The 12,686-nt window shown below is 38.4% G+C and overlaps 1 protein-coding gene across 1 annotated transcript in view; it reads right to left on the reverse strand.

The window, feature by feature from the left end:
- Positions 1–1,991: 1,991 nt before the first annotated feature.
- The window catches only part of kcnh2a (potassium voltage-gated channel, subfamily H (eag-related), member 2a), a 37,530-nt gene continuing 26,835 nt past the window's right edge, over positions 1,992–12,686 (reverse strand). Inside the window, 10 exon segments of the mRNA XM_036598803.1 lie at positions 1,992–2,399; positions 2,636–2,828; positions 3,266–3,461; positions 3,654–3,893; positions 4,068–4,179; positions 4,281–4,474; positions 5,550–5,802; positions 6,010–6,239; positions 6,722–7,118; positions 7,377–7,799. Of these exon segments, the coding sequence (XP_036454696.1) occupies positions 1,992–2,399; positions 2,636–2,828; positions 3,266–3,461; positions 3,654–3,893; positions 4,068–4,179; positions 4,281–4,474; positions 5,550–5,802; positions 6,010–6,239; positions 6,722–7,118; positions 7,377–7,799 (2,646 nt within the window).

Here is a 12,686-nt window from a genome sequence, read left to right on the forward strand (position 1 = left end):
ACAGGGGTGGACAAAATAATGACAACGCCTAACCAATGTCTAATAAGGAGCATGCTTGCCTTCAGAACTGCTTTAAATATTCTCAGAATGCCATCAAGCAATCCTAAAACACATAGAGAAGCATACATATTGGGAGATTAAACTAAACTGGGAACTTTGGTTGCATGTTTAACAAATTAATATAAACTACAGAATGATAACTTCTATTTCTAGGTATTTTTTCCATACTGTATGTTAGAGCAATGTCATCTGATACATTTAGTTCCCTATTTTTAGTTGAGTATAAATACTGGGACAAAGGAAGTTGCTAACTGCTCGAGAGTTTAGTTTTCTCTTGTTGTATAAATAAAAGAGCTGTGACTAAGAGAACTGACTATGAGCTGTGAAAAGAGAACTGAATATGACAGAAAAGGAAGCAGTTTTGAAGATGAGATTCAGTTGGGCAACTGGATCAACTGGACACTGTCATGGAATGAGAAAGAAACTGCTTATTTCTTTAAGAGTTAGTTTGGGGTTTTCCTTTATGATTCTATAGATTTTTTGCCATTGGTCTTAGGGCTGGGCAGTATGACAGTATATATTGTTATTGTGATAAATTATGTCACAATACAATACAATATGCTTTTATGAACATATAATGGATATCGTCAGTATGTGCAGAACATGTAGAGCATGTTTCATTATAAAGAAAGCAAAATTAATCCTGTTTAACTGGATCTACTGCAACACAGTATGCCACATGTTGAATGAAAATCATTGTGTTCACAGTTTTTGATAGTGTTTTTTTATTTTAAATGTAGCACTACTGGTTCTTTTTCCTCTGTTCCAACTGATCAAATGTCAAAAAAATAAATAAATAAATGTCATGACATATTGTGTATCGTGACAATTTCTTGAAGTATCATGATATATTTTTGCCATCTCGCCCACCTCTAGTCTGTCTTAGATGAATCACAAATTTATCACTCTTTTAGCAGTTTCTTTCTTCTTCTTTCTTGTTTCTGTTATTTTGTCCACCACCTGTATCTTACTTCTAAAAGTAAGATTTTATTGTGGGTTACATTTTTATTTGTAAATAAGTCAGTTCCTGGGGGAGCGTATCTGTTGGCTCTTTATGTAAATTTTCTACTTGAATAGAACATTTCAGTAGTCTTTCCATCACAGCTTGTTAGCTATAGTTCAAGAGATATCTACAGTTCTCAGTCTGTAACTATTCAATAAACACTCCTATTTTAATTTCTATAGTACATCAGACTAGATCATTTAGTACACTTTTACATCCTAAGCTATACTATATCTTGTAAAAGAAATGGCTTAATGTTGCAGTGGTCTAAGCTACTATTCATTTAAGTACATGTTTTACTTATGCACAGAGAAAATGAGGCATGAACCAATTAAAATTTTCTTAGATATTTTTCATCACATCCTTCGTTTCTGTAAATTTAGTCATAAGATGGTTCATTTTAACTGCATTCACAACATCATTTACCACAGGAGTTACTCAGTATGAGTATTTTGACACAACTAGACCAGTGTGCTTTTCTTTTACTACCTGAGTTAGACTCAAAGCACATTGCATTGTCAGAAAAAGGTTTACCGTACTTTGAGGGACAATATTGCTGTGTCTAGAAAATGGACAGTTATGAGTACCACATGTAAAAATATTGGCAAACTGTTAAGTTCATAACATTCACTCATACCAGTTAATGTAAAGGAGCTCTTTCCCCTAAAATAAAAACAAAAGTTGACACTGATATTAAGCAGGGACTGAACCATAAAACAACGACAACACTAGGAATTGTTAGACCGGCTAACACAAACAGTTTATCCAACACTGGGAACATCAGTCGTTTCTTTACGTTACACAGTAATTCCTGATGTAGTCCATGTAAAACTAAAACATAGCAGCTTCCAAACTATCACACTCCCACTGATCATGCCAGTAAGAGTCAATTCTTTTTCAGTGTGAAAATGAAGTAAATACCCTGTGCTTAACATCCAGGATCAGAGGCATGTCTCTGCTGAATTGAGGAGCACTTCTCCATTGGGTGTGGCCCTTGCAAAGAAAGCCGTCTTCCACATTCAGAAGGCATCAAATCTAGCCTCAGTCCAGCATATTGATGGCTAGTAGATTCATGGAAGCTCCTTCCAAGGGTAGAATTCACTAGAAGACCAGTCATTGGCTGTCTGTCAGGGTGAGTGCTCATGACATGGGAGATCCTCTCAGGGCTACTGGTAGTGCTCAATGGCCCTGTGTCTGCTCTTTGGATGTGTGGGTCAAGCACTAAACTCTCAGGAGAGGAGTCCAGTGGACAGTCCAACAGCTGGAGCTCCTCAGTACCCTGCAGTGACTCACAAGACTTTGCAGAAATGTCACCAACGTCCTTAGGATCAAGTATCTAGGAAAAATAAGAAAAGACAAGAAGGATTAACCCTGTAAACTGTGAGTGCCCGTATGCCCCACACCTAACTTCCTCACTTTTATAACAACATAAATTACAAATAATTTCATAGTAGTTGCTGAATCACTAATAACTGAATGATAAGCCTGCAGTTTAAAGGACTGAAGAGTATAAAATATGGTGTAGCTCCAACACAAGTAAATGCCTACAGTTTATCACTGGGTTAGTGGTACCGGTGAGAGAGTGGATGGTGTTTCCATTTCTAAAGGGTTGACTGGTTGCACTAGCTTCTGTCCAGATTTTGGTGGTTTTGGAGATGATTCGGGTGGAGAGGTCACAGTGCTGTAGGCCGGTGGAACCAATGACATCTGTCTCTGAAGAACCTGCATAATGGCTCCAATGTCTGTGGACATACGTGACTCCAATCTGGGGAGGCACAACATAGAAGACTCAAGTCTACACATAGCTGACATACAGCTGACATTTAATGAGGCACAAGGCTGAGGAGTCATATCAATATGCAATGAATTAGATAATGTTACGTAAACATTTAAAAAAGCACTAATACATATTGAAAACATTTTGTAATGGTTATAAAATTATATCATGATTTTAAGAATTATAATATAACAATTACAAAACCAAAACTCTCCCTCAGACATGGTTTTCCCAAACTAGCAAATTATCAAATACTGATTCCATATTGTGCCTGCAGCAGTAGATTATTTACTTCTATTGTGACTTTTTAAAAAGAGGGTAGTTGTGCATGATTATCAGAAGTATTAACATTTAATTTTGTATCATTAGGTTTTATACCCCAGGTATATCATTAAAACCAGTAAATCTTCCATGCCTAATATTACCTGTTAAGCTGTTTCTGCAGCAGTTCCAGTCTGTTTTCCACCTCGCTGTGTTGACGGGGGGTTATATTGTGCAAGAAAGAGCTGGGTGGGGGTGAGGGAGGAGGACAGGACATGCTGTGGCTGGGCACCTCCCGGTACTGATGCCCTTGACTTTCTCCCCAGAAACTGAAGATGTTAGAAACCCCTGAAAAAGTTCCTGATTGAAAAAAAGAGTGTTAAAGTCTGTTTTCAATGTCATGTTTAACAAGGACACAAGCCTGGTCCATGATTGTGCTAAAATATGTTCTTTTTGTGAGCTTTGTGCACTATGTACTTAGACGAACATAATGCCAGTAAAATGAATAAGAAGCCACCGGTTACTACTACACTGGTTCTTTCACGGATCTACCTGAGAGAGTGTTACAGCTGTTTTGCTCTTTTTTATTGCTGATGTTGAAGCTTGGAGTGTGACTCTGGAAGAAGCCCACTAGAGTGGAGGTTTCTCTAGATTCATCCTCATCATCACTGCTGGTGTGCGAGGATGAGGAGTCGGAGTCCTCATGAACTCTTTGTTCCTTGTCGTCTTGCTGCCTGCTCTTCTGGTTCAGAGGCTGAAGAGTCGTTCTCTTGGGTTTGGGTTCTGCCTTTACTATGTTACAGAAAACCAGTGATAAGCAAAACATATCAACATCTAATGATAAAACTGAACATATCTAAACAAGCATTACCCACAAGTATACTGCACTCATGGCTTCACAAACACTGGAAAATGCTTGTTGTCATATGGCAAAAAAGGATGATATAATTTGTCGCTGCTTTAAACCTGTACCTTTCTCATTGTTGCGACAGAAGGACAGCCTTGATCTCTGCAGATGACGGTTCAGGCAGGCCTTGTCCGACTCCTCACTGTTCACCGACCCAGAAATAATACTAACCTGATAGGAGAGACATTTTTTTACATTTTTTAAACAAATGCTTAACAATTTTTTATTTGCTGAAGTTCAGTAGTTGTGTATTTCTATAAGTAGACATGTACATCTCTGAGGTTGAAGGTGATCTCCAGATTGCTCCAGAAGTAATCAGAGAACTCCGGGTACATGTCCAGCACTTCCAGCACATCCTCTCTGTGGATCTTGTGCAGGTCACAGTAGGTTAGTGCTCGCACATCAGCGCTGGACTTCCCAGGACGTGCAAACAAGTTAATGGGTTCCCCAAATATATCATTTTTTCCTGCAGAATCATATCAGACAAGCAGTACAGTAAATCTTTTGATTAACTTATCAGCTTTGAATACTTATAGACTAATGCAGATGTATACACTAATGCAATGAGAGAGTGATGGCAAAGTTATCTCTGTGGTAGGCACCTCTAAAGAATAGGCAAAGACAAGAAATAAGGAGCAAATGAACAGATTATAAAGTAGGTACATTACAACAACTGATGTCTTACTGTGGCTGAAGATCATTCAGTAAAAAAGAAAACGCTGATAGCTGGCAAAGATGCTCAGAATAAAAGTGCACAGTGACGTCCACAAGAGGGCACTCCTTTCAAGACTTCAGACTTCAAAGTGCTGTATATAAACTGCCCTCAGGCGAAAGGTTGGGGATGTCTAGATTTTTTCAATTCTTTTTAATTAAATGAATTTCTTTGTCGGTTTGCAGTAACTTGATCGAAAGCTATTTCTGTCTTGCCATTTTTGTAGACAAAAACTGCAAATCTGACGGAACAACTGACAAAAATACTACATTTAGAATATTGCTACATGGTTATTCAAAGGTTCTTTGGTAAAGACAATGTTCTATATAGAACCATCAACAATCAAAGAACCATTTGCATGCTTAAAAGGTTCTTTACACCATGAAAAGGGTTCTATATAGCACCAATGTCAAGCTTGCAACAATAGATGAGTCTTTTTGGTGCTATATAAAACCATTTTCAAAACCATTTTATAAAGAACCATATTCAACACACTCTCCATCAATCTGAAGAACCTTTTAAGCATGCAAATGGTTCTTTGAGTGCTCATGGTTCTATATGGAACATTGAGTGTTCATGGTTCTAAATAGACCCATTCTCTTTACTAAAGAACCCTTGAAGAACCATCGTTTTAAAGAAGGTACTGCCCTTGTCTTGATGTCAGGTTTTTAAAAAGCCTTTCAGCATGTGCTTTTAACAATAGTCTGGAGAAGAAAACTGCCTTTATTCAGGCTAAACCTACTCTTCATACTGAGGAAGGCACACTAATGAAAGGCTCTGAGTGCAGAAGCATTCGAGAGAATCTAAAACTGCCTAATGGAAGCCTTACCCAAGATGGCTACTACCACATCTCCCCTCAGGATTTCGATGGACCCTCGGGAGATGAAGTAAAGGGCTGAAATGACATCGCCTGCGTGGACTAAAGTGTCTCCGGGTGGGGCATGAGTTGTCTTGAACTTCATAGCTAGGGCGCGTAAGCAGCCTTTGGTGGAGCCTTTGAAGGCTTTGCAGTTTTGCAGTAGAGCCCGGTTCAGGTGCAGACAGATGTCTGCCTGCAAGCATTCAGGGAAGCCCTTAAGAACCTGCACAGAGAAGAAGTGAACAGTGAACAGGTTATCTAATGGCTGCACATTCCTAGCTCCATTATGCGCTGTTCACTGGTTGTGAGAAGCAAATGTCCTTGCTAGTATGGTAAAATATAATAAAACAGTGCAGTAACAGGTCCATAGTTAAAGTATAATATTAAAGGTGTGTGCGAACTGAAGCAAAGCAATGTCTACCCAGTATACTCAGAATATATGCTTGAAAATGGGACTCACAGCATTCATGTCAATACCGTTGGTGTAGGACCAGGCATGTTGGAAATACTCCTCTAGTCTCTGCCTGAGTGGATTAGGGATCTGATGGAAGCGAATGAACTCTCGCACTCGGAGCATCTGGGTGTGGTAGCGAGCAGTTCCAGAGTAAAGTCTCTGGATAATAGCCGATACATTTCCAAAAATACTGGCGTACATCAGTGCTGTACAAAGACAAAAGACTGGGTTTGCATTTTGCCAGTGCAAAAGCTGCTGTTATTTCACAACTAATAAGCAAACCTTTATTCACCCAGTGATAACTCTTAAGAAAAATTCTAGCGTGGTTTCTTAGAAATATATAAAGCTTTTAAAATTGTACCTGATGGTTAGAACAAACCTGAGAGAGGCCTGTGTGCCACAGCTCATTGATGATCTGTTGATTTCTAACCACATGCTCTCACATGACCAAATCTCTGAAAGTTACTGAATTCCCTTGTGGTCTCAATAATTTCAAACTACAAACTGAAACTTTCACGTCTATACATATCTTATTTTCTGTTTTTCTCTGTAGGCAGAATGTACTGTGGTCATTTAAGACAAAATCATATAGAGAATCTCCATAACTCAAAAATAAGGATGGTTATAAAGAAATATACTAAGATTTAGTTGTATTTGAATGAATATAGAAGAATATTTGAATACTAACCACCAATGAGCATAACGCAGATGGAGAAGATCTTCTCAGAGTTGGTGTTTGGGGAGACATTTCCAAAACCCACACTAGTCAGGCTGCTGAAGGTGAAGTAAAGAGCAGTGACATACTTGTCTTTTGTTGATGGTCCTGAACCTGGAATGGTCTCATTATAGGGCTTGCCAAGCTGTTCACCCAGAGAGTCTAGCCAGCCAATTCGAGATGAGCCACTTCTCTCCACGTTTCCTATCGCATACCAGATGCAAGCCAGCCAGTGAGCAATCAGAGCAAAGGTGCACATGAGCAGGAAGAGAACTGCTGCCCCGTACTCTGAGTACCGGTCCAGTTTACGCGCCACACGCACCAGTCGCAGTAGCCGAGCAGTCTTCAGCAGACCAATCAGAGTTGTTGTCTGGTAATGCAAGATAAATAGGTCTTTTGAAGTAGGTGCAAAAATGTGAAGAGAATAATGACACTGTATACTGTGCCAGGCAACAGTTTTAACACACACACCTATTTATACAATTTATAGAAATGATATTTGTCTTAGAAACAAATTTCAAAAATGTAAGCATCAGCCTTTAAATCAAAATTCAAATTCAATGCATTCAATCAGGTGTGCCCAACATTTAACTGGTACTGTACAATTATAACCAAAGAGTGTCCTCACCTCCTCCCCAGACCGGTAGATAAGCAAGTCGAATGGAATTGCAGCCACCAAGTCAATGAGAAACCAGCCTTTAAAGTAGTGGACAGCAATGCGGCCAGGTTGACTGACCACCTCATCATTGGTATTGACGTATGTTGTGCGAAAGTTAATGACAATATCAACAACAAACATGATGTCCACAATGAGATCCACCACATTGAGAGGACTGCAGGAGTAGCCACAGCGCTGCATGGCAGCCTCCTCCTCATCACTGAGCAAGAAGGACGCTGAGTAGGGTGTGAAGATGGCCGTGTAGATGACCAGCAGCAGAATGACCCAGTCCCACACAGCCTTGAAGGGACTATAGTGCAGTATGGTCCATTTGTGGATGCGGGGAGCCTGGAGCTTGTACTCAGGAAGGACGTCATCACCCAGAGAAAGTACCTGAAGCGGGACATATACAATTCCAAAATGATTAGCTTTGATCTTTAAATAACAGGATTACTTTGATGTGCTGGACCCTTCGAGAAGGATCAATGTGCTTTTGGGCTTTACAGGTTTTCCTTCCAAATGCAACTCATATCACTTTCACTAAAGTCAATGCAAACAGAATCTGGAGCAGCAGTGACTCCAAATTATCATAAGCATTTTTGCTGGCATCGATTGTAAGAGGAGAAAACAGGAGGGACGAATTCATTAGCCACCAGACGTGCTGGAAGGCAAAGATGCTACATGCTAAATGCTAAATTTGTTGTACTTTCAAACATTTTTCTGGGTATATGGAAGATTTCCACAGCTGTAGATAAAAACTCCCAAACAGCCAACACTGAACTCAGCTGCTACCTTCCAATAACAGATTGCAATAACAACACAGAGTTATATAACAACATGAATTTATATAATAACCGTCTCTGAGAAAGAAATGCCTACAGTCCTCACCCCTCAACTAATACCAACCATATATAGACAATCATCATTACTTATTTATATGTTTGTTTGTTTTTAACTCGCACCCATCACCTCTCCTTTTCTTTTTGTTTTCTCTCTATATTTATTCCTCCAGAAGAGTTTGACTATTAGGCTAGAACAAAATGCGGCTATGAACTAAGGCCTCAGAGATCTACATCTCTTACTCAGTCATCAGCAAATCATTTATTTACTGTGAGCAGGAGGGAGGTTCCACTGTTTTCTTACACTTTTACATAGCATATTCTACTTGGTTTCCAAAGAAGTGGACAAGGCCTACCTGTGGGCAACCTGATGCATCAGCAGATATTATTTGTGGCAGTGCTAGTATAACTTGTTTGTCCTCACTGGGTATCTACCATTGGATGGATGCTCATCATGTACTTGCCCATGCATCACAAACAACAGGGTGCAGGAAATACTTAAAAAGTAAAGGGGACTTTTACAAAAGTAATCCCTACATTTCCAAATGTGATTCCTGAGGAATCTGCCAGTTTAATTTTCCACTATAGTCTTCATAAAAATATTATCTTTAATAGAAGCAAAGTTCTTCATCTTCTTCTTAACCATTGCTCCACCTGTTTTTCCCCGTTTTTGTATTCTAATATTTTATACTAATTCTGTTTGCTATCTGGTGTAGACCAGAGGAGGATGGGCTCCCCTTTTGAGTCTTGGTTCCTCTCAAGGTTTCTTCCTCTTGCTCTTAGGGAGTTTTACCTTGCCACTGTCGCCATTGGCTTGCTCATGGGGGCTTGGACCCGGATTTTTCTGTAAAGCTGATTTGTGACAACAAATGTAATGTTGTAAAAAGCGCTATATAAATAAACTTTGACTTTGACTTCCACTCGACAACACACAGGGGTCAGAGGAAAATGGAGAAAGAAGTTGACTAAAGACCTGAGAATAGTTACAGATAACTAAGAGTAAGTTTATGTTGTTCGTGAGACATCATCTGCTAGGTCAAGCGCAGCAAGTTTCCACTCTCTCTGAACATGAGCTAATATAAACTCTGAGACAGAAAGTGCTGGTTTCTCGGACATTGATTAAGCCTAATCGTGGCCTACATTGCTGTGTCAATTGAGAATTACCATTGAAAATTCTTTTTAGTCTAGGTTTAGGCTTAATCTGGGTCTGGAAACTGTCCTAAAACACTTGGATCACTGAAAAAAACACATGTAAAAAATAAGTTTCCACAAAGTCAGTTTTTTTGGTTACAGGAGGTGAGGTGTGTCACATCCTTTGACTTAAAAGGTTTCCTGATTTGAGGTAGCCAAAGATGCTCAAGATGAACCACAGATTCTAATTCATTTAACCTAATCTAATATTTCTCTTACTCATTATCCTCTAATTAGGAAGATGAAATGTATCCGCCCAGACCAGAAAAGGAACAGGGAAACAAAAACAGACACTCACTTATGTTAATTCATTTATGCCTACACTGTGCACTATTTCAGGATGATCACAAGCATTAATCCTTCAAATTAATTTAAACATCTAATCCCGCAGCTCACGAACATCTAATGCAAGATACAACAGCTCATAAAAATGAAAACAGCATTTGCTTGCGTATTATATTAAGATCTAAGTGAACTGATACCAAATTTCAATTTACACCTTTGTTATTTGCTCTCCTGGATTAGGAATCTTCATGTCCAAAAGCAGGTGCTCTGAGAGCCTGAGAGTATAAAAGTAATGAAGTTACAGAGAGGTAGTATTGGATTAGAGTAGCCTGTGGCATTTGTGTTGTTTTATATGCTGAAAACAGTTGTAATTAATTTTACATGACCGTTTTCCAACCACTCTATTCCTTACAATTAAACGGGCTGTTAACTTTACTTTACTTACAGCCAGGAAGTAAAACCTATTGCAACTTGTTTTGTTTTCAAATTGGTAAAATTTCACTTCATGAAGAATTATATATTACTAGCTTATTACTGTAAAAGTGGAACAGGGCAGAAGTTTTTTGAGGTTTGAACTGATGTAAAATATTGCTTTTGTTCATCTAACATATCCTCCTAAGACCCAAGCCTCACTGTTTAGTGCATTTTTAATTTCTCCTTGCTTTTTGTAACAAGTAGCACATGCTAACTATGTAAAATGAACAACATCCATAAACACAGACTAATGTGTGAAAAAATGATGTCCTCATATGACGACAGTCAGCTTATTTAAAATTGCTTGGAAATAAAAAGAAAGTAACTAGTGTGGTACAAAAAACAAGGGTAACACTTTATTTGGATGGTCCACTGTAGATGCTTTGTAGATGTTCAGTACATCTTCAAGTAACATTCAGCTAAATAAAATGAAATGCAACTGAACTTTCAAGTTGAGCGGGGAAGATTCTAACCTAACCCTAACCTCAAGGCAAAACTTACACCTGCTCCTAATCCTAACCCTAACCATAATGCTTGCAATAATCAACTGAGTATCATCAGAAAGTTTGTTAATGATTTAAGTATCTGTAGATCATCTATAGGGGACCATCCAAATAAAGTATGACCAAAACTATTTGCAGGTTGTTTCCTGCAGATACGAATTGTGCAATTTAAATGAATGAGCAACAACAACAAAAAAACAGTGTACTACCTTTTTGTATCTATATTTGTGTTGGTTAAGAATGCGTTAGAATGCCTGTGTTTGTTCTGAATAATGAAGCTTATTCATATATGTTTAAATTTCTACAGAATACAGAGCCCACTATACAAGCACATTTACAATAATTTAATGTAGTTGTTATTTAAGCAATAGAACACAAGTGGGAGTATGTTATCACGAAATAACATCACAGCTAATTTGATTGCAGGCACGAGCCGAAGGCAAGTGCCGTAGATCATCACAGCTGCGATGTTATTCGCGATAACACACAACCTCGAGTATTTTATTGTTTTTGTACAACAGTTCAATAAATAAAGTAAGAAATTAACAAATGGGGCCGTGAACGTGGCATTTAATATGTTTTAATGTTAACAATTCCTTCCGACAAATTATAGTTCCTTAACAAGCAGCTTGTTGCTACGTCAGAGTAACGAACTCCGCTCACTCGCTGCACAGTCTGCTGTAAGCTTCGCCTTTTGAAGTACGGACTGAGCCATAAAACTGCCGCAATATCAAGTTTAGCTCAGTGTCGTCAATTTTTGCTAGATCGGTATTAATGTTGCTTTGTTCCAGCCAGTCTGTAAAGCATCTTACTGCCCATTTTGTTTGGCGAATGGTATTCAGTTCATTTCTGGCTAATTCCAGGTTGTTTAGGTGTTCTTCTGTCATAGCTGCCGACTAAAAAGCTTGCTCAGCGGTAATGACAGTTTGGGAATTTAGTGTGGTCTGACCAAATCGGCTGTAGGTCAAATGTAATCTTAATTAAGTATCCATTGTAATGTAATACTTAAGTATCCATTTTCTGTTTGTGTGCAAAGTAAGAAGTAAAAACGTTCAAATGGTTTGAGCATCTCCTACAGCTGACAAAGTCGTTGCTTAGCAACGGCGTCTCAGCAGAGTGACTGTGCTGTTATTTCGCCATAATGCTTAGAACGCTTCTCAACCAATCATCTTGCGTGCCCGCAACTAACTGTTGTATAATGTTCTATACTTTTCTTGTTGGTATAAAAAAAGTCTGTTTTTTGAAAGTTGCGTTCACTTTACAAGCACTGAAAAACATCACATTTCATACTACATATGTGCAGTGTAAAAATTAATTTAGAGGAAAATGATAAAAACTAAATTCAAATTATGTGGTATATTATCTTACTATTGCTTTGCTAGGCTATGTATGAACTTTACAGAAACACTGTCCCTTTTACCTCATGTTTAATGCCATGTTGGCCTGTAAATGTCATTTAAATGCATCAAATTACCACAAATTACCACAATTTACTAACTGTAAACAGACTAATTTCAATGGCAGAACGGTTTCTATGTGTTTCTCCTGACATGTTGAGATGGGTGCCACCTTTTGTAAACACCATATCACATCTTGTACTACTGATACCACCAGACAACAGCAGCAACATCTCTGAACGCTACTTGTAAATTGATACAATAATGCAAAATGAGATGTCCTCTTATGAGTCTCTTTAGAAGGCTATTTATTATTGCTCTGCATTATTTCGTATTAATTTGAGTTAAATAAATCCATTTAAACTGCTTGTTACCACATTGTTGAACTGACAAATTTTTTTTTCCAGTGATGTTTAAACATGTGTAAAACCCCAACAGTTGATATTTGCTCTACTCAGATTTGCTGCTGACCTGTTCTAGCTCAATGGGCCAATTATCCCTCAGCTTATCAATACAAACAAACAAACAAACAAACAAAAGCAAAACAAAAAACATTCTCTGTTATATTGGAGATTGGACATGCTTGATGTC

Source organism: Colossoma macropomum, unplaced genomic scaffold, assembly GCF_904425465.1.
Source record: "Colossoma macropomum unplaced genomic scaffold, Colossoma_macropomum, whole genome shotgun sequence".
NCBI lineage: Eukaryota > Metazoa > Chordata > Actinopteri > Characiformes > Serrasalmidae > Colossoma > Colossoma macropomum.